Below are 22,916 nucleotides of genomic sequence, written 5' to 3'. Positions count from 1 at the left end.
TAAAAAGAAAGCATGTATCAATTGGTGCAGTGACATAAATTTATCTTCTGTAAATGGTAGGTCAGACTTTCATAGAGGAAAATATAAAGAAAAGATGGTGGTGGGCTTTTTAAATCTAATATGTTTTATTGTTTGTATTAAAACTATCCTTCCACAGACATGTATTTCATCATTAAATTATTCTGAAATAAAACTCGAGGGAACATTCTTCAAATGATAAAATCTTCAAAAGAAAAGTCCAACCGAGAAAATGCATGGAAAATGATTGGGCCTTTTCAACGTTGGTCATTGGCAGGCCGAAAAAACCATACGTCGTTCTCATTACCATGATAGTTGACCTCGCTACTGACTATCCCTCTGCTAGGTCGTGGCATATGCAAATCCATGAAGGACAGAGGTAAAAGTGGACGTGCCCTTCTGATCGTGACCCGATTTCGCACCAAGCTCCCCAGCAACACGAAGACGAAGAAAACGAAGAGCAGAGGATGCAGCGCTGAAGTGGAGTTGTTGTGTGGAAACAGAAGTGCAAGGAGTGAAGCTACTGAAATTGAACCAAACAACGTCAAGGCAATCTGATACCAATAACTACGAGGAGAATAACTATAACCATGACCATGAAAACGAGCATGGCCACGTCTTTGCCTAACTAGTACCCCGAAGGCGAGGGCCAGGCAATAGGAAAGCAAGCTAGACAGGACAACCGTGATGGTTATAGGGTGTGTTCGGAACAAATCTTCGGCTGGATATCTGATCTGAACCAAGGTTAACAGTATGGGAATGGCGAACCCAACAACCTCACCTTCATGATGGTTTTGCACAGCAAAGTTCATGAACAGCATGTAGTTATTGATCAAGTACATGTCAACATGATTGAAATGAGGATTGTTGATCAGCCCAACACAAAAAAACTGATGGCTTGCCATAGATACAAATATCAATTAAGCACCAAGCTTAACCAGATTGTTTAGACGTATGAGAGAGGATATTAGAAGAGGAATCTGGTTTTCAGAGCTAAGAAGTGAAATGATAATTTATAAACAACTACTTACACTACGACAACATGTATGTACAAATACCTATACGACAGCACGTATGTACAAAAAAAACACGACAGTATCATAACCAAAAGAACACTCCAATTTGTATGCAAATTTAACATTATATTATAGCTAGCCAGGTATGCTACATACCTAGGTTGTATCAAATTCTAAGTCTGTACGTACCTTACCTCTTCATATATAGACCACCCGTCAGGTACGTAGTGAGAGATTCCCTGATTTCCCTCTCAGACTATTTTTCTTTATTTATCTATTGGTTCCTGCCTTGCTACTCCTACGATAAAAGTTGAAAAGCGAAGGTTTTCCACCATTATAAAACTGAGCTTGACTTAATTAGTAAATAAACTATTCATATGTTCCTATCTGGTTCATGAGCAAGTCTGAAGGAATATTACATGGTGTCATTGTCCTGGGTTAATTGGGTTCCATAGATCATTCCGTCACCAACAATGGATTGATATATAGTTAAACGATGGTGTGTGCTTCTCCTTGAATTTGTATGTTAGAAGTGAATGATACTTACGTTATAAAATAATGTTGGATGATGGTAGTGAGGTACTACGACTCTACGAGTCTGTTACCAAGGACTTGGAGGGAAGCTAGGGAGACGTACGACGGGACAAACGAAAAATAAGACAAGATTATCATATACTCGATCTGTTTTACTAAGAAAACATAGGTTGGAAAGTTAATAGAAGTTTCGTTACCGCAGACACCTCTCCTCTCTCTAGTCTCGACGGTTAGGTTTTTTGGTGCATGGCTATCCAGGTATAGTCTTGTATGCTCTATCTATGGCCGGATAGTAGCGACTGGATTTAAGCAATTCCCATGATAGTGCTGCCATGCAATCGGATCGGTAGTATTTCCTAGGGAGATTGTTGATCCGTAATCAAACCAATTTTTGATTCGGATTTGGGACTTGCTTACTTGCAGACTCACATCCTTACTTTTGGTAGAGTGATATTTAATTTTGATAAAGTAATTTGTGGTTCACATCCAAAGTAAGGTCATCATTTTCCTCTGTGAAATTTCATACTCTCAACACGCTGACAATTTATATTGGGTGACGTAGAGTCTTTGGTCAATTTATATTGAGTGATGTGGAGCCCGTGTGGCCTCAAAGCATGTACACATGGAATAACCCACTCTGATATTACGATAAAATAATCTGAAGTTCACATTCAAAACTAATTGGCAATGGATGGAGTGGTCCAAACTTTTATAAACTCATAGATAAGGTCCTCATTTTCCCATTTGGATTCTATACTCTCAACAAATTTCTCCCCTTTTTTCGTATCCAAAAAAAAAAAAATCCTTTCTCTTTTTGTCTTTTGTAAGTGGAAACTTCTCTTGTTTTGTAACGCTATTATGTGCTTCTTTTTTCTTTTCTTTTTTGTTTGGGGTAAAATAAGAGCCTTACATAAATCCATTCTCCACAAAAAAAAAAAAAAAAAAAAAAAAAGAGAGAGAGAGAGAGAGAGCCTTTTTTTTTTTTTGGTCTGAAAGATGCATTCATTAACCCGAAGGAAACAAACTGCGCCAAGGCAGAGCCACTAAGAAACGAAGAGCTGGCCATCAAGCCAAGCTTGCAGATACAACCAAGGAAAAAACACCAACCAAATCTAGACTAAAATAGCTAAAAAGCATAAACTAAAAGAAACTGGTGAGCACCGCTTCAAATTGTTGGGGAAGCTTCAATTCCATTGTCAGGAGGACACGGGAGGCCATCTCTTGAGAGAACAAAAACAAGGGAGGTTGGGGGTCTAATCACCCATGCCTCAGTGCACAACCTCCTCCTGGCAAGTGAGGCCAAGCAATCTGCTGCTTGGTTCACTTCTCTATTAACCCAATTCCAACGGATATGAGGAAATCTTGCTTGCTTATGTCGAATCTTCATTATAATAGGGTAAGCTTCCCAGCTGATATTCTTCTTGCCTCTGATAGCATCAATAGCTTCTCTGGAATCTGATTCAATTTCGATATTGTCCTATCTCTTATCTAATGCCAATGAGAGAGCTTTTGAGATTGCCAATAGTTCCACTTGGATGGGTGAGCCTGCATGGATTTGCTTCGCCGCTCCCCCCACAAGATGTCCAGAAGCATCTCTAGCCACAATTCCCAGGCCTCCTTCACATGTACTTTTGATCCAAGATCCATCTGTGTTCAACTTAATAAAGTTCTCCTGAGGAGGTACCCATCTAAGGTCTTGAACTCTAATTGTTAGACTGTTCTGCCCAATCCTTTGATCTCGACTTTTGTGAGTTTCATGCAGGAACTCATTTGCTGCCACAAAAGCAATGGAAGCAATCTTCCCTGAGTCAGGCAATACCTCTCCTTTAAGTTCATACACGATAGTGCATTTCGCCTTCTAGATTTTCCAGCAGATGAAAGCCATATGAGTAAGAATCCAATCTAGTTGTTCTTTTGTAAAATCTTTACTTGTCGCCAGACCAGAAATCCATCTATCGAAACTTGTAAAAGACTGGAAGTTTGGTTTATAGAGAATGGGACTAGCAAAACATACCTTTTCTGCCCAATTACAGAAGAATAACATAAGTTCAGTGGACTCTGGTGCTAGTTTGCAGAGGGGACAAAGTGGGAAATTGGTAACTTTTCACTTGAAGAGGGCCAACATGGTGGGGATGTAATTAGATACTGCTTTCCAAAGAAAAATCTTGATTTTTGGAAGAACCTTGGAATGCCAGAGTAGCTTCCAAGTAAGGGGCTGAATGTGGTGGGATGATTGGGCATTGAGGTTCAAGGGTTTTGGAATTCTTTGGTGTATCCAATGATAACCCGATTTTACGGGGAACTTCCCTGATTTTTCACCTGGCCACACAATCCTATCATCACAGCTTGTATCACCTATTGCCATTTTCTTGATTTCTTGAATTTCATCATCTGTAAGAAGGTAGGCTATCGAGTTGATTGAGTTCACATCCCAGCTACTTAGGTCCTCATCAATTAGCTCAGATACCAGGGTAGGAGCAGCAACATGAATTAATAGGAAGATTTGGAGTAGGGTGCCCGACCTTGTTACTGCCCAACCATTTATCTGCCCAGATTCTTATAGATTTGCCATTCACCACCTGCCATTTAGCTCCGTTGGCAATAATCTCTCTACCTTCTAAAAGACTTGACCATGCCCAAGAAGCCTTTCCACCTTTCAAAGCATTCATAAAGTTTTCGTCTCGATAGTAAATGCCTTTAATTACTTGAGCCCAAAAGGAGGCAGGATTCTGAATTAGTCTCCAACATTGCTTTGCAAGAAGGGCCTTATTGAAAGATTCAACATCTTTGAACCCCATTCCACCCGATAGCTTAGAGTAACACATTTCATGCCAATTCTTCCAGTGTATTTTTTTTGTTTCATCAAAGCTTTCCCACCAAAACTCAGCAATTGAGGAATTGATCTCATTGCATAGATTGGTCGGAAATTTTAAGCAAGACATTGGGTAAGTAGGGACAGCAGACGCTACGGCTTTGATGAGAACCTCTTTTCCAGCTTGGTTTAGATTACATTTTTTCCAACCTTGAATTTTCTTTGAGATCCTCTCTTTCACATAGCCCAACACCTCTTTCTTTGACCGGCCCCAAATAGTAGGCTTTCCAAGATACTTGCTGGGGTTATCAGTGTCTCTTATTCCCATAGAGTCACTGAATTGAGATCTTAAATCCATTAAGGTATTTGATTTCTCAAACTTAATAGTCTGACCTGAAGCAATGGAATACCTGTTTAGTGTGTGGATCATATTGTTTGGACCCAAAATGAGCATTTTGGCCTGACACATATTTCTACAGTTTTGCTGTGTTGCACTTAGAAATAGGAGAGAATCATCGACAAAGAACAAGTGAGAAATCATTGGTCCATTGCCAATCCTGATGCCTTAAAGCTCTGAGGTTCTGCACTTTTCTGAAATCATATGGGATAACGCTTCACTGACTAATATAAACAGAGGAGACAGTGGGTCTCCCTGTCTTAGACCCCTGGTGGGCTTGAAATTCCTTCCTGCCTTCCCATTTAGGATCACTGAAAAAGAAACAGTTGAAATGCACTCCATGATTAGAGAAACCCAAGGAATGCATAACCCCATTTTGATCAAAACTACTTCCAGGAAGTCTCACTCAACTCGATCATAAGCTTTATTCATGTCGAGTTTTACCCCCATTTCAAATATCTTAGAGGACTTCTTGAGCTTCAAATGATGGAACACTTCATGAGCTATAAAAACATTATCCTGGATTTGTCTATCACCCACAAAAGCATTTTGGAATGGCGACACCAACTCTGGGAGCAGAGGCTTTAGCCTATTTGCAAGCACTTTAGATAGGATTTTGTAAGCAAAGTTACACAAGCTGATGGGCCTGAAGTTAACAACTTCTTCTGGGCAGGGGATTTTAGGGATAAGCACAATCTGGGTTCTATTGAATGCTTTTAGCAAGTGTGTAAAAAAAATCCAGAGCTGCATTCTGAACCACTTCGCTAATGATTTCCTAAAATTTGACATAGAACAACCCCGAGAAACCATCTTCTCCTGGGGATTTCAATGGTCCCAGTTGATGGACAGCTAACTTTATCTCCTCTATATCTACTGGCTTCACTAGCTCCACATTCATTTCACTTGTGACTAAAGAGGGAACATAGGCAAGCACATCGGTCCATTCCCTTTGCCCTGAAGTCGTGAATAAATTCTCAAAGTATCTTTCGAACTCTTCTCTGATCTGTCCTTCTTGTTCTACCCAAACATCATCCCCAATTTTTCGTTTGAGAACTCTGTTCTTTTGTCTTCTACAGAGAGTAGTTACATGGAAAAATTTTGAGTTTTTATCACCATGGGCCAGCCATTTGATTCTCGACTCTCGAGCGTTGCATCCAAAACTTTTCTTCCCTCTCCCATACAACTTAAGGATGATGAGCAATTCAAGTTGGCTTGAGCATTATTTAGTTCCAGCATTAGAGAGTCAATTCTTCTTCTATTATTTCCAAACTTTTCCTTGCTCCGCCTTACTAACTCTCCTTTACAATTTTTCAACTTCTTTGCCCATCTGATATAAGGCTCCCCCTGGACTATATCATCCCAACCTTTCCTAACAATAGTTTCACACTTCGAATCATCAACCCAGAAAGGCTCAAATCTAAAAGGTTTGGCACCCTTTTTCAAATGAGGGTTGGAGTACATGATTACTGGGCAGTGATCTGATCCTGCAAAAGGGCCATGCAACACACTTGATTCTGGCCATGAAGTGACCCAACTATCATTGAACAAAAATCTATCAAGTCTCTCTTGCACTTGGATTTCATCTTCTCTTCTCTGTATCCATGTAAATCGATGTCCTTTGAAACTAGGATCAATTAGAGAGTTTGCATCCATGAACTCTCCTAAGAAGCTTCTTATGTTAGGTGCACAGGGAATCCCACCTTGTTTTTCATATTGCCATAAAAAATCATTAAAGTCGCCGGCACAAATCCAAGGTTTACCATCCCTCCAATCCAGGTTCTTATGTCATCCCATAAACTTCTTCGATCAGCATGTCTTGGGGGGCCATAGAGCCAGGTCGCTCTGAAGCTTTTACTTTGACTGGGGATTGAGACAAATAAATCAATCATATTATTTGATTGAGAAATAATATCAACCACGAGGTCCTAGTGCCACCAAAGCGTGAGACCACTAGCAGTTCCTGATTCTCCATATGGATCAACACCATGACCACAAACAAATCCCATTTTTTTCTGGACTTTTTCCACGTTTTTCTTCTTCATATGTGTTTCTGATAAAAAAAACCAACTGAGGCTGATGTTTCTTGATTTGCTCTTTGAGAGCATTTTGTGTCGAGGATTGCCCAAATCGGCAATCCTCGACAATTCCAAATTAGGTGTATCATGGCGATGATGTGGATGTTAAAGGCCAGCCGCCACCGCCTGTGGAGTTAACCACCACATTCATCATCTCAATATCCTCCATCATGTTCTTATTCAATGAGAAGTTTGCCACATCCACTCTAACATCCATCAGATCAGCTTCACAAAACTCACCATCAGCAGGAATGGCCTCTGCCATCTTCTTCTCCGCCTTGAGAGAGCTAGTTAAACTCGTACTTCTTTTTCTCAAACGCCTACCACCTTGCTCACATTGACGAGTGATTGGGAGTGAACCAACTTGAGTCACAACTTTTTTCCTGGCCTGCTTCTATTTTTCTAGCCTTTCGGTTCGATGCATCATCTCTCTCAATTAGGTCAGCAGACCTAATGTCTAACAGGGGCAATTTTCTCTTGGGCTGGTGGACGGCTGTTTTGGCCTGGTGCTGTTATCTCTTCATGGGGATGGTTAAACTGGGCTTTGGTTGGTGTTGTTACAATGGGGTTAATTATTCCAAATAGTCTAGCATGATGGGCCTTGGTAAAAGGTTTTTTATCGAAACAGCACAAATCTAAGCACTGGTCATGATGGGCTGGTTCAAGGTTTAACATGTTTTCATCTTGGGCTTCTAGGTTAGGAGGTGCACTGGTTTGGCTTTTGAAAGTGGGGGATGGTTTGATGCTTGGGGTATTCTTAGCATGTGACCAGCTATTAGGACCAGTAAAGACCTGTTGGAGAGGCTCAGAGATTGTGATACCTGTTTTTAGCCAGTCCCGAATTGGGCGCTGATCCCCGATGACTGGTCTTTTGGATGTGCTTGAGTCAGATCTGCATTGTACCAGCATATATGATTCCTTTGTCTTTGTTCCCGATTTTGTCTGGGCTTCCCGGCAAGGTAGCTTTTTCCAGAGCTAGGACAGCATGCTCCTGCTTGTCAGTGGGATCTGATTGTGGTCCTTGGATCGCGTGAGGATGATTTGGAGCGGCGCGTATACCCAACGCCCGTTGGAGACTGACCGACTGGTTGCCGGATCGGAGTAGTTACCAGTCACTCTTGGAACCCATTCAACCTGAGACCTCCGCCTAGTTCCTGCAGTTTTTGGGGCCGGTGCTTCGTCATCTATCTCCATCATCTGGGTGTAACCAATTCCTCTTAAGCTTGTCCCAAACTTTTTTATTATGTTTCCCAGTTCATCCCTTTCTCCAAATTCTCATTCTTCTATGACATGCCCCAATCGGCCACATCCATAGAAAAAGTCCGATAATCCATAGCAAAAGTCCGATAAGAGAGAGAGAGAGAGAGAGAGAGAGAGCCTACATAAATATTTGGGCTAAATACTGGTTACTACTATTTGGTTTAGGTCCAAAATCAATTCAGTCCCTAGATTTCTAATTTCATCAAAAACACCCCTGCACTTTCAATTTTGATCTAATAGGTCCAATTCGTTAATATTCTGTTATGGGTTCAAGTTATAGTTGGATTATTTGTTGAAAAACTATATATTTGATAAATTTCTAATAGTCGATCTCACTCCTAAATTGACTATACAGACCACCTCAACACCACATCATAAAACATAGGCCATTTATGAGCCACGTCAACAAGTTAAATGACTCAATTGTCGGAAGACTAATAAATTGGACCTATTAGATCAAAATTAATTGAAAGTGCAAGGGTGTTCTTGATGAAATTAGAAGTTCAGAGACTGAATTGATTTTGGACCCAAACTACAAGGTAGTAATCAATATTTAGCCCTAAATATTTTAATATCATGATGCATATTCGTTTCCTCTTCAATACAACGGAAAATAAATGTTTTACAAAAATGTTGCAGATATTTTCTGATGTAATATTGCAAATCAGTAACTAATGTGGAAAAGAAATAGAAACCTTCTATTAATTGGAAATCCAATTTTCCCACGTATTTTACGATCAAGTCGGACTCGAAGTTAGTAGTTACTATAAATTGACCTAGCCACTGCATTAATTGCAACAATCCAAAGCCAAGCAAAAGAAAGAAAACGAAAGAGTGTTACAGAATGGACAGCGGTGGGCATGACGATCATCTGCTACCGGGACAGAGATTTGTCCCCATGGAAGATGAACTGCTTCTCTGCTACTTGAAGCCCATGGTGCATGGAAAGCAAGTACCCGGCAGAGACCTCGTGGTGTTTGACTGTGACCTATACGGTGACCAAGAACCTTGGGAGATATGGGAAACATATAAAACCAGAAGAGCAAACGACTTGAGGAAAAACAAAGACCTCTACTTCTTCGCTCAGCAGAAGAAGAAGACTCCAAAAGACTCGCGGGTAGGCCGAACAGTCGGAAGGGGTGGCACTTGGAAAGAAGAGTCCGGCAAGAAAGTAATTTCTCCGGAGACTAATCGAGTGATTGGCTACAAGAAAACATTCGGTTATAAAAACCAAGGATCCCCGCATGAAGGCTGTTGGATCATGCATGAGTTTGAACTTGATCCATCCCAACTCATACACAGGAAACAAGAAACAAACTATGTTCTTTGTGTACTTCGAAAGAAAAAGGAACCCGAAATAAACAAAAGAAAACGGCAAGAACAGATGCCCGGATACAATTCTGTCCTGGATGATGGAACTAACCTGATTAGCAAGCAACCGAAGCAAGAATGTCTTGTACTATCCACTTCCAATGCATTACCACCGCCATTAGGGTTAGGCGTAGAACAAGATGAACAGGAACAGTGCTTGCAACCTCCATGCATTAATAACCCTAATGCACAAACAGTTCCATTGCCGCCGTGTACCTTTCCTGGTGAAGAAAATCAGGAAGTGCAACACTTTGCAGCTGGAGAGCAATATTGGGGGCAGCAATTTATCGTTCCATCTGGAGATGATCAAAAGAGGAATTTCTCTGAGAGGGAAGAAAAACTGTGGCAGCAGATGGTAGCTGACCTCGGCACCACACCTCACCCTCACACATCATCAATGAGGTCGACGTATATATGAATATGATGGTGTCCATTACAATTATTAGCTTTCCATCAGTGCTCCATGCTCACTGCTTATGTATGTATTGTATTTGATTTATAATTTTGCAAGTGATTTATTGGATTCTTCTGGCAGTATACTGCCTGAAACAATTTCGGCTTAAAATATTATCTTCTCTAAACGTAAAATAAAACAAAATAGCAAATATCATAAGTTCGTGATGTTTGTCCTTGCTTGTTATGTGTGATTAGCGCTAAACATCAAATACGTGTTCGTTTATCATATGTAATTTATGTGTGATTTCATTATATAAGTTTCGTTCAAATACGTTAAGCATAAATATTAACTTTTGTCCACAAAAACCTGTCTAAACTCTGAAGTACGTGTGTTAATACTATACAACAAGCAGGGTATATAGTAATATACATAGTGAATACTAGTGTGGGTATAGATGAATTGAGATACACTACTTCTATATTGGAATGGGGGTTTCAGGAATTAGGCTAAATGTACATCACATTCTCTTGTAGATCGATGGAGACTCTGTTGATCTGAGAACTATACTCTTTTCACATTCAAATCAATAAATTTTTTATTCAATCCCTCTTTTTTTTTTTTTTTTTTAAGGAGTTTGGAATCCAATCTAACTAAGGAGTTTGGAATCCAATCTAACTGGGAGGCTCAACCCCACGCCCGGTTCAACCCGCCTTATTTACACACAAAAAGCCAAATATATTTCATTCATAATCTGATTTGTTATGAGGTATGTTCGCTTGTTTTTTTTTTTTCCTTCTCTATCAGACTCATGTGGTTGGTCCATGAAATTCATTGTGAATGGGCTGAAAATGGTGTGGGCCATGTTTTTTAGCTGGGGGTGGTTTAGGACCCGGCAAGCCTCCACACTGTTCTCCGCCCCCTGACAAGTAAGATACAAACGACCAATATGATTCTTTTGATTAGTTTTTCAACCAAAATCAATTGGTTTCTAAGGGGGATAATTTCATATTTTGTAGTCTCGTAGTAGGGTTTCATATTGAACTAGACATTCATTTACACCGATTATATTTTTGCTACAATTGGAGTTAGTTTGTCTTGGGATTAATTGATTGCGCTTGTCTGATAAAATATATTCAGACTTTCAAAACATATGTCTGGGCTGTTATTTTATTTCTAGTTGTTATTTTTTTATGTTATTTAGTTTGGTTGCGCATTTTGCGAGTAATAATTCCCTGCATGTATTGTGTAGGGCTAGTCGGGCTATATGCATGTGTGTGCACTCAAAGTGTCTTGTCTGCTCTAGGTAGGCAGCGAGTTCCTTGCTTTGTCAAATGGTCGCTACCGCCTAGTGGCAGGGTGAAACTAAGTGTCGTCGGATCTATCCTCCGGCGGCAACATAGTAGGAAAACTGTGCTTATGGAAATTATGCTACGTTGTAATCGGGTTACATATCGAGTTATCTTTCCGTTATGTCACCGCTATGTCAAAGCAAATGGAGTAGCCATTAGAGCACTCTTTGCTAATTGGTGCTTGTTTGAATACATGTCTTCTGTAGAGATTCCTGATACTAGTTCGGGAAATACTCTAGTTGTTTATTGTAATTAAGGGTTTAGGCTCAATGTCCCCCCCTTGTATTCTACAGTTTCATTAATCAAGGCTTGAGGGCAACCGCACCAGCCCTTTATTCAAAAAAAAAAAAACATATGTTAATTAGGCCTTTAAGGTGTAATAGCACTAATTTATGGAATTTTTGCATTGATTAGATTTTGCAGCCTCTAACCATGTGATTTAAGATGTTTTTTTAATTTTATTATTATTATTATTTATTAAACCTTTAACCCACCTCACCCTTATATATGTCAGTAAGAATCGAACTCATGACTTTTACAATATTGGAATATTTATAACTTACCAACAGGTCACAGTTCACAGCTCACCGACCTGTGAATTGAGATGGTTTTCATTCTCAAAATCAAATTGATCAGATATGCACGTACATGTCAGTCAATTGCAGATTTGCAGGGGTGTTTCACATTTATTGTTGATAAAAAGAAAACACTTGCGTCAACAAACTAAAGAGTAATATTACTTGCTGTTTACTCTACCGATGGAAGATGATACAGGAGCTATTGTTGAGTTCACTAATTAAGATAATGTCATTCTCACCTTGAGATCCTTCCTTCCTAGTAAAATCAGATTAATTATACACTTCAGCTATACTTGCTACCTAGCAAATGAAATACCTTGTAGCTAGGTTATCAAAACCGCTGAGGTCATTGAGGAATTAGTCCATTCACTTCTTCGATCGATCTCACCTTCTCCTATTACATCTATGAGTTTCTTAATTAGTTGGAAAGACAAGACTAAAGCTTTGTACAATTAATTTGAAATATCTATGGGTAAAGAAAGTAACCAAATTTGAAAACATAGTGGATAAGAAAGATTGAGGACAAAGAATTGGTCTTAATTATAAGATTTCCCAATGACCCCGTCCAGCTGCTTGCAGCTTGGGAAGGTCTGAAAGGATTATAACTAGCTCGAATTTGTAAATTAATATTCTAGGAAAATCAATGCCAAATACCAACTCGAAGGCGATAGAATCATAGAACTTAGACTCTAAGAATCCACTAAGCAAGTAAATTTAGAAAACAACTGAATATCACACTACCCGCTAGAAAGCATCCTTTGGCCTTGGGTTCTCCCAAAGCACCCAATCATCGGTTTGGTAAAAACAAAACTACGGATCCCTTTGATCTTTTGGCAGACACCAAAGTCCGATCATTGTTTTGGTTAAAACCAAAAGTGTTCATTGAATCTTTTGGTACACCTCAAAGAAGCATTATTGTTTTCGTAAAAATAAAAACTGACCAATTAACTTTTTGGTACAAACCAAATTAATCCTTCTAATTAGACAATAAGGAAAATTAGTAAATGACAAGATCAATATTGTCACAAAGGTGACTGACAAAAGCCTGCAATCCTATCCTCTAGGAACCCGACTCTATTTATACCATACATTCATTGCTCTTCATCCTCTCCCTGCAATCCCTAACAACAAATATTTCTTGCTGCTGGGAGTAACTAAGAGTTGGGATGCCGAGGCAAAGCCCTTGTAATGTCACAGTGTGCTTCATCACAATGAATCTGCAGTTCATCAACAGATCATCATCATTTTGCTCGATGCATTCCAACCATCATGACATTGTGATGTTCGTTGTTTCGATCCTCCTGACCTTGGTCCAGATTAGATTTCCATCTGAAAATTTGTTCCACACACACCACAAGACCATGATGGTTGTGATGTCTAGCTTGCTAATTTATTGCCTTGCGTTCGGGGTTATAAGCCGTAATGATACTATTTTTGGTCATAGATTTGGTATTAGTGAACATAATTGGTGCTGCCTGGCCATGGTGGTGTTTGCTTCGGTCTCAGTTGCTTCACTCCTGTCACTTTTGTTTCCACACACTGCTTCTAAGCCTGTGCTCTACCTTCTCTGGGTGGGTCAGCTGCTGCTGGTGCTAGGCTTGCTCAGGAAACTGGTGCTGCAGCTAGTGGATAAAATCCTTCCTCCATTAAGCTTAAGGAGGAGATCACGACTTTTACCATTGACCACATCGGATGTGTCACCGCGGGTATTCAATATAGGGTACCGCTATTGGCATAGCCGGTCACCGCCAATATTCAATATAGGGTCCCGTTATTGGAATGACCGGTGGTTTTTTGCAATGTAAATGACGATATATTTTGTTATGTTCCAGACTATACATCAAGGATTTTCATAAATAGGGTTGCACACGGATTGGGTTTGATCGGTTTTGACTTTAAACTGTCTCTATACTAAAGTGAGCGGTTTAAGCATTTTGGACAACCGGTCATTAAAAAAAATAAGCATAACCCGATCCAATCCAATCCAATTAAAGATGGTTTGGTTCGGTCGGTCAGGTGGTTTTAACCTATATTATATTATATGGAAAAAAATTCTAGTAAAATTCAATCTAAAAAATAAAAATTATATCAAATAAGCATAATCTAAATTTAAAATACAATAATCAAATCCAAAAACCAATATTCAAAACTAAAATCTAGAATAGATTCAAAGTGATTGACATATTTGATGGCTTAGCTATAAATACTAGCTTAATATGGTAGTATTAAAGGTTAGAGAATGAGAGATTGAGATATGTGATATGAGAGGATTAGATTAATCGTAGCAATTATATATTAGACTTCTAGGCCTTTGGGCATTGGATTCGATATGGTAGTATATCATTTGAGAATAAAGTTATAATTGGATATTTAGAACTTGGAACAACTGGACAAATGAATATATATATATATATATATAAATATATATATATATATATATATATTTAAAAAAATTTCTTATTATATTTCAAACATACTGGTCGGTTCAGGTTCCGCGGTTTTAGCAAAAGAGAAACCAAACTAACCCAATTCATAAATAGTTTGGTTCGGTATTGAACCGGCTTTCAATTTTTAAAATTAAAAAACCTTAACCAAACCATATTTACCGGTCGGTTTTGACCGGTTTGGCCGATTTGTACTGTGTTTTGCCCACCCCTACCTTGACCCGACACGACCCATTGACAGCCCTATATACACCCTACAGTCTACTTATTTCACCCTATAAACAATATTTTTCCATATAAACCCTATTTTACCCATGAGTTAAACTAGAATTATAAAAACTGTATTAAAATAATTAAAATTAAGGGAGAAGAAAAAAAAGAATCCCTACCCGACCCTTTTCCTTCCCAAACATTGCAGCACCATAACTCAAAAACTCAAATTAATGGTAGAATCCACATGGAAAGAGGAAGTAAGTACCACATGGCTGCAGGGTATCTATTGCTGCCTCTTAATTGGTACAATTATATTGATGGCTCATACACAAAGAATTAAGAAAGAGGAAGAAACTATCGACCATTGTTGACTGAAAATTTTGGCGGTCGAGTGTTTTGCAATTTTAATTCATTGTTAAGAGTTTTATTATAATAGAGAAAGATCTTGATCCAAAGAAAGAGCAAGAGAAAGAGAGTCTGGTCGGCGATTTCACCGGTGACGTAAAACATTTGCAATAGTGATTAATTTTTTATTCATTTTTATGTTTAATTGAAGGAACAAAATGGGAAACTTGAGGGAAAATAAAATTTATAGGGTGAAATAAACAGATAGTAGGGTGACAATAGCCACACCCTAAAATTTTTTTTTTTGAAGAATATCATGTCGATATATTAATACTCAGGCCAGAAAGGACCATTACATATCCTCCCTCTACCATCTCTGGGTAGATAAAGAGTTTGTGAAAAACCACAGCGATACATAGATTAGGTCCGATCATTTGACGGTACCCATGCTCACTTATTCAAGCAAGCCTACAGACTATGAAAAAACATAGTAAATAAGCAAGCCCAAAAACTTATAGTTACCCTAAAACAAAGGAAATAGTGAAAGTAAACAAAGCTACTAACATAGAGTTGGGCCAAAGTCAAAACAACCTAGCCCAAATAAGTAGTCTAGCAGCCCCAAGAAAGAAACCAACTCCGGCCCAACAAAGGGTGGCTTGACCCACGCCCAGCCCATCTCCAGCCTCAACTGTGCGATCGCCACAACTCGGACTTGATGCCGCCGCTGCAAAAACTGACGCCAGCCCCGTCGCTGCCACCTACCGCCAGAACTTGCCGCCTCAACGCCCCGCCGAAAACCTCGCTGCCACAAAACCCTCAGCAAAATCCCAACAAGTCACGCAGAAACCGAAACCAGTTCGAAGCAGTCGGATTCATCACGCCACCGCCACCGTCTAGTCCCTCCAGCATGTCGCCGATCGTGGAGGTGCCTCGACGACGCTCACCCCGCGTTGTACCGCCGCCCACCGAGTCGAAGACCTCGTCTAGAGCTTGCCACCAACAACCACCCAGTTCGCACCAAAGTCAGCAACTCTCTCTAAGAAGCACTAGTCCTCTAGTCATTAAATTCCCGTCCAGCAGCAGCCACTGGCCGGTGAGGCAAGCCCCGCCACCCATGGGCGCTGCCGGACAAGAACTGAAGTTTGCAAACCCTAGACCAAAACCAGTCCGAGTTTTTTGGAGACTCGCCACACCCTTAAATAAAACACTCATCCAATCATTAATTTAAAAATTTTCATGAAATCTTTATTTTGAAGGTTCTAATAATTAAGAGTATCGATATTTTAATTAGTTATTATACATAGAATAAATTATATTTCAAACTGACGAAGTTGGTGCATCCGCCCACACATATACCGTTTATCCCAGTTAGAGGTAGCAAAGTTGGAATAGCACGAAGCAACTCCGTAACTTGCCTCTTCCAACTCACTCTCTTCTCCTCAAAAAAAAAAAAAAAAAAAAAAAAAAAACTCACTCTCTTGATCGAACTCATAGGACACAAAATTTGGTTTTCGTGTAATAGTCTAACACTAGTGTTGAAAGGCAACTATTAAGCTGGCAGAGTGGCAGACCTTTTTCTTGAGAAAAAAGACAAATTGGTATATTTCAGACGAGCTGCTGTTCTTTCACTTTGGCCAATTGACGTGCTGGTCTTGAAACCTGACTTATTGCTATTGATGCGATGATCCTTAATTCCTTATAGGGAGCCTGATCTAATTGGGACAGGATATCCTGTTAAACACATCTTATCCTGTAAAATACACCACAATGTCTATGTATTGTTGCGAACTCAGATGATAGCCCAATCGGAGACTCCGAGTCTTATATTTGGTTCATCATTTGGATGCAATCAGTAAACTTTATTGTTTGGTCTTGTAAACTCTGTTCATATCCACACACACACTTGTTGTACCATTGATGTTGTTTTCAGACCCTTCTTGGCAGCCTATGCTCTACTATCTGTGGGTCAGTCAGTTGCTCTGGAAACTGGTGCTGCTAGCGATCACATTCCTTCCTCCTCAGTGTATAAGGAGGAAAACACAACTTTTACCCTGACCTCGATGGAGTTGACCACCGATTGTCCATAGTAGGTCTTGCTAATAGAATGACCGGTGGGTTTTTGGCATGTGTAAATAATGTAAAAATAGATTTGTAATTTGTATAAATGAAACAGTGTAATGTCAAAAGGCGAACAAACTTTTGAAAGCTCAACAAAATAGAGCAAGGTTAGTTCTCTGTATCTTCATCTCTACACGCTGCACTAAGCCATGTATCAGATGCATCTCTAATGCATCAAGGAATTGTTATAGCTCTAAGGGTATGGTAGTAATTAATGTGTAAGTCCCATCTATAAGAAGAGCACGACCATCATTTACACTGACTAAAACAGAGGAATACTTGAAAATAATTCGATCTCTCTTATTGACTATGACACAGTAAATCTGCCATCAACTTCTAACTACTTGTTAAATAAACAAATTGTGGAACTGCTTATTCCCATTAAACAAAGAGATAAAGACTAACAGATGCTTGTTTGCTCTTTAATATCAGCTTAGGCACAAGATGTTACTACTGAAATATTATGCTTGCAATGAATTCATCTAGAAGCTTGGTGTCTCCAGATATTGCCAAGGATTATATCATTTTGATATCTTTGCAGACAATTCTCTCACCAGTTTAGCAGCTACCATTGCAGTCATCCCATCAACAGTATCGCGCTGTGGATTGAATTCAACGACATCTGCAGCAACCACATCACCTTGGAGATTGTGCAGTATGTTGAGAACATCACGGAAGGAGAGACCCCCTGGCTCGATGTGTGATACTCCTGGAGCAAAGGCAGGATCAAGGCAATCTACATCTATCGAGATATAGACACCCTTCACACCTTCCCCTAGTTTCTGTCAAACAAAATTTTCTTAACGTTTACCCTCACTATGAATAGCATGCAATCATCTCATTTTGACAGTGTGGTATCATGACGTCATCTTCTGAAACCACATTAATTAACTTTTGATGGTACCATTATTTGACTATTTACCAAGCCATTTTTGCAAACCTTTTGTCAAGTCCATGTGTGTGTTTGTCACCTCATAAATGGATGCATCTTTAAACTTGACATCAAAGTCATACAGAGAGAGATATACCAGGTTTTCCAAAAAGTCACGATCTCTTGAAAAGGTTCGCATTTCATATTGCTCAACACCAAATCTTTTTCCTTGTTCACGCCCTTCATGGTTAATTGAGCGAATACCAACCTGAAAATTCAGCAACCAAGTTCATTGGGTTAACTGCAAACTCTGGATATCAACTGAAACAGGGCATGGGGTGGATAACAGAGTAACTATATTTGGGAAGATACTGAAGGTGATGAAGCCATACTGGAAAATATTTTGCCCACTCAACATGGGATAGCTACAGGATAGCAACCAAGTTCAATGGGTAACAGGATAGCTAAAGCAAATATCCTGGACCATTCAGCAGACCACAGTTGAGTGAAGAAACAAAACACAAATCTCCATCACCTTCTGTGACTTCCCAAATAGATCCTAGGAGATGGGAACAAAAGGGCAATTTGGCTGAGAATGTTCACAAACTTTCCCACAAGTGATGCAAAACTCCTATCAGGTGCTACAGAAATCAGCAATTGTACACACACCTAGTCAGGTTAGGTGAAAATAATAAAGATATCACAAAATTGTGAATAATCTCCTTTAATCAGTTTATATTTGGTTCCTTAAGCATTTGATTAAATAGTGGGACTAAAGTTGTGAGGTCTATAGACACAATCTATTCATAGATAAGAATTTACCTGCAAAAGTCGCCGAGCATAACCACCCTCCATAATTCGAGCAAAAGAAGATGCATGTGAGTATTTATTACCTTCAAAGGAGTGATAAATATCAGGATGGGCATCAAGATGAAGTATGTCCACAGGTCCCCCAAGCTTCTCAGAGACAGCTCTTACAACAGGATACGAAATTGAGTGATCACCACCTAATACTAATGGCCGCAGTGGAGCCTGAAATGGCAAAATAAAAATATTCATCTAATACACCAAAAGGTGGCTGCTATATTCATTGCAATGAGAAATCCCACACTGAATAAGAAGAGCGGTCATAATATCTGTGAAGGTTTCCCAGAAATTTCAGATCCCAGACCTCCAGAATCCAGTTAAACCAGATACATATTACGTCGGATGGAACATCAGTAAAAAACTCAACAGGAGATTAGTGTTGCCTACTGACGTAAACTGACTTTTCCATGCTTCTTTGTTGGGCATGAAGATCTCAAAATATTAACCCAGATACTTAGTAGATCATTCCAACAATTGGAAGAAGAGTCTGCCTAGAAACTTGTAATTCAATATTACAGCAGTTGGAACTTCAGCAAAGAAGGAAAGTCTGAGGTTTAGAAACTGCAAAATGAAGGAAGTATTTTTCTCTTTTGATCCTATCATATAAGCTATATGAGAAATTGGCTAAATGAGCTTGTAATGTATTTAACACCAAGAACATCACAATTATAAATGAAGTACTCTAAGATCTTCAAATTGAGTTATAAGTACTTTTAATCCGTTCAAAGGATCTCATTTTCTAGTGCAGTAATAGGAAATGAAAATTTCTATAGAGATCTTGAGAAGTTTGAGCAAAACCAGTTCAGTCTCAGTTAAAAAGAGAAAGATAAGCATCCAGTGATCCTGTAGCCCATAGTTTGTGTGGCCCTGAACTGAATGCTATCATATATACTGCAGGGATGACGGCATAATAAAAGCATACTCCAAAGCATGGACCTGGATGGCATAGTTTGTAAGTGTTTAAAACTTTGAACTGCGCTAAGCCAGCTTCAAAGCATGTCCTAAAAAAGCTCAGCTTTGAAGCATAAGAAAATTGCAAGCAATTGAAAGATTAAACCAAAAAAAAAAAAAAAAACCTCAAGGCAGGCTACAGAGTATGTGACATATTTGTAGTTCAACCAATTGTGCTCAAACACAGTTCTACATAATAAAATAAAGCGACTTTGGCACATTAAGCTACTCTCGTGGACAGCTAGACAAAGAACAATGGGGAGCTATTAAAATTGGCAAAGCTGGTTTCAGAGTTATCAAGCTAGTAGAGCATAACATTCACCTCTACTAAAACAGAGAAGAGCATGACTGGTGAGACATAATCCTACGCCTTCCTGCAAGTATGTTGCAAAAAAAAAAAAAAAAAAAAGGAGTGGTAGCTATACTTTTCAGTAAACTAGGCATGATGATTTTAAGCTTAATTTCCAGTTCCCCCAAACAATTCTACCAATAGACCAACTTACAATCGGCTAATAGCTTTTTCAATCATAAGATTTCAAGAAATGACAACCTACCTCTTCCATCACTAGCTTGACAGACTCCCCTATCACATTCATCAATCTATCATCATCCACTCCACAATCTCGAATCTCTTGCACAGGCACATCGCCCACATCAGTTAGCACCCGCGGATCCTTCAGTTCCTTCCCTGCATTACAAGGTCACCATGATCACTCTCACCACCAAACAACATTACAAACAACAAGAATTCCACATCTTTCATTATTATACTATATTGTTATCAATAATGTTCAACAATTAAAAACTCTTGGATACCTTCTTCAGTTGTAGAGTTTGTGCTACCGCACCAAATAGCCTCCCGAATCCTCGGAGGAGCAAAAGCCGGGCCTTGCAGAAACGACGAGTTATGTCCCAAAGGAACCCCCAGAAGCGAAGAAGACGCTACGGCTCCACCTAAGGCACGCACCAGCTCTCCCTAAAACCAAAAACAAAACCCAACCCAGTTCACCAATTCTGATTCCAACATCAACCACGTACAACCACAATCAGAAACACAAAAAAAGCATGTACCTTGAGCTTTGCTCTCTCACGAATAAGAGTGAGGGAGGCATCTATGACCCTGTTCTGACCCTTGTGTATCAAATCAGTTGGGACGTTCGGAGAGTTTAGTTTATGCAAGTAGTGAATTCCTCTCCTCCCGATTATTGACATTTCTGAGAAGAGGGATGGGTGCCAGAGTCGAAACCAGAGTCAGTGAGTGGGTGAAGGAGGAAAAGAAACGTGAAGGTTTGAGCTTTCTTGGTTTTCAGAGGATTAGATTGTAATGTAATGTAATGTAATAATATTGAATTAGAATGGTGATTTGCCGAGTCACATAGCAATCATTCTAACGTTGGAGAAAGAAACAAATCCTGGAAAAGTAGAAACTGACATCACGCGCTTCGAGGTGGTGGTGTTTTTGTGACGTGTCAGTCTCGGCATGCTGTTAAAAGCCGCCGCAGTCCGTGAGTGACGTTGGGACTTGAGAGTTGGGTCTGTGTCTGCTTCCCAAGCCCAAAACCAAGCCCAAGCCCAATAAGAATGACTATTCTTTTTCTTGGACTATTTACCTGGATTGAGTATACACAAAGCGGTTAGAAAACTGCATGGAGGCGTGGAGCTGAAGCTTTTTTTCAAAGAGATGCAGTAAAGCTTGGCTTAGGTCTTCTCCAATAGAAGGTTTAAAGTCTATATTATAGACCATGGTTGAACAAAATTCATCTCCAATCATAAATTTGGTCTATTACAAAAATGTTTCACGGAGGTGTAAAGTCTATATTTAGACCACCATTTAGATCAAGCAATTGACCCACTTCAACTTACATGATTGATTCAAAACTCAAATTATAGCTCTCATACATATTAAAAATAATAAAATATATTACAGTCTATAATTTAAACCTCGAACGATTGGAGTTGAAAAAATTATAGACCTTACTATTTGGATGAAAATACCTTTCAAAAGTCTAAAATTTTAGATCGTGACGATTGGAGATAGCCTTAGGCTTACACATATAGACACAGGGTTACAAAGATGAATATTACATATATACCAACATGCAAGCTTGATGCATATTTACATGTACTACTACACCATATATATACTTACACACATATATTTCTTCTGAGATTTTTTTCTTCTCTGCCGTGTTTTCCCTTCATTATATTGATTCAAGCACTATATATATATATATTTACATGTACTACTACACTAGTAAGAAAAAGAATACTCAAAATTGTTTTTATTTTTTATTTTTTTTAAACCCTCTTCCAGCCCATTACCCATTAAAACTCTTTTTCATTGTTGATTTTCATTAAATCGAACTATCAAAAGTTAATACATATTGGGCTCACAATTCTAAAAAAAAAAAAAAAAACTATTTTTTTTTTCTCTTCTAACCGGGCTCGATGAGTTCCATCGTGCAGCCCGTTTCCGCCCGTTAACTAACGGGTTGGCAGTCCATTAACACGTTAAGTTATCGGGCGGAAATAAATGAGTTTTTAGCAAGCGGTTAACGGGTCATGGGCTGAATTACCAGGCCTACATATACTATCTCTTTGTCTTTTTAAAAATATTTTGGCTGCAAGACAATTATCATTTTCACTTTTGCATTTATTGACAATTGCCTCTAGAGATAATAATAAAGACTTGTTATGTTGTGATGGTTTTTATAATTACATTGAAGTTGAAGTACCTTTTCAGTCATTAGGCTAACGTGTTAGTGTAACTAGTGTGAAGTGACTGCACATGTTGTTAGTGTAACTAGTGTAGAGTGATTGCACAAGTTGCAACATTATTTTTCTGGGTTTGAAATTTTGGAGCAAATGTTCAATTTTAGTGAAATAGATTTGAAAATTGCAATGAAAACAGTGGTGATTAAGGATAATGAGAAATCTTACGATAGTTTTTTGTAATTACATGGAAGTTACACTATCCTTAGAGCATCAGCAATGGGGACTCAAATTTGGGTCCAAAACCTAAATTTGAGTTCAAAAGTAATGGATTGAAGTTGCAATGGGTCGGAATAATTTGGACCTATATCTGTCGGAGACCCAAATAAAAGATCAAATCTGATTCAAGAGAGGACCCAAAAAAAATTGGACCCAAATCTAGTGGGACCCACCACGTTGCATTGCTGATGCATGCAAGTGCATGCAAGTGGGCTATGGGATCAGAATAGTCTGGGCCCCACAATTTTTCTTAACCAAACGACTCTTTCTGTTTTGAACTAAGAGTCATGATTGAATGTTTAATTAAAT

General features: G+C 39.1%; 2 protein-coding genes across 3 annotated transcripts; one reads left to right on the top strand and one right to left on the bottom strand.

The window, feature by feature from the left end:
• Positions 1–8,956: 8,956 nt before the first annotated feature.
• On the top strand, positions 8,957–9,901 carry LOC133716590 (NAC domain-containing protein 96-like). The gene has a single exon (XM_062143282.1). The coding sequence runs from the start codon at positions 8,957–8,959 to the stop codon at positions 9,899–9,901; it is 945 nt and encodes a 314-aa protein (XP_061999266.1).
• A 7,302-nt stretch (positions 9,902–17,203) lies between these two features.
• Positions 17,204–20,961, bottom strand: LOC133715923 (arginase 1, mitochondrial). Of its 2 annotated transcripts, none has more exons than XM_062142622.1 (6): positions 20,688–20,961; positions 20,433–20,592; positions 20,171–20,304; positions 18,621–18,830; positions 17,956–18,066; positions 17,204–17,709 (listed from the first exon to the last, which is right to left on the bottom strand). In XM_062142622.1, exons 1-6 carry the CDS (start codon positions 20,826–20,828, stop codon positions 17,449–17,451), a joined length of 1,017 nt encoding a protein of 338 aa, XP_061998606.1. In that variant the 5' UTR covers positions 20,829–20,961; the 3' UTR covers positions 17,204–17,448. The 2 variants fall into 2 exon arrangements, with proteins under 2 accessions (XP_061998606.1, XP_061998607.1); XM_062142623.1 differs by lacking the exon at positions 17,204–17,709 and adding an exon at positions 17,775–17,867.
• Between the last annotated feature and the right edge of the window lie 1,955 nt (positions 20,962–22,916).

The sequence above is a fragment of the Rosa rugosa genome, chromosome 6, assembly GCF_958449725.1.
Source record: "Rosa rugosa chromosome 6, drRosRugo1.1, whole genome shotgun sequence".
In the NCBI taxonomy this organism is placed as follows: Eukaryota; Viridiplantae; Streptophyta; class Magnoliopsida; order Rosales; family Rosaceae; genus Rosa; species Rosa rugosa.
Note: the sequence above shows the minus strand (reverse complement) of the source record. Positions and strands in the feature narration are given on the sequence as shown.

Coding starts and splice junctions, on each gene's coding strand:
- LOC133716590 (XM_062143282.1), top strand. CDS start 8,957: ATGGACAGCGGTGGGCATGACGATCATCTGCTACCGGGACAGAGATTT.
- LOC133715923 (XM_062142622.1), bottom strand. CDS start 20,828: ATGTCAATAATCGGGAGGAGAGGAATTCACTACTTGCATAAACTAAAC. Junction 18,831..20,170: donor TCAAGCTAGTGATGGAAGAG/GTAGGTTGTCAT, acceptor TTGCCATTTCAG/GCTCCACTGCGGCCATTAGT. Junction 18,067..18,620: donor ATGCTCGGCGACTTTTGCAG/GTAAATTCTTAT, acceptor CTGAATTTTCAG/GTTGGTATTCGCTCAATTAA.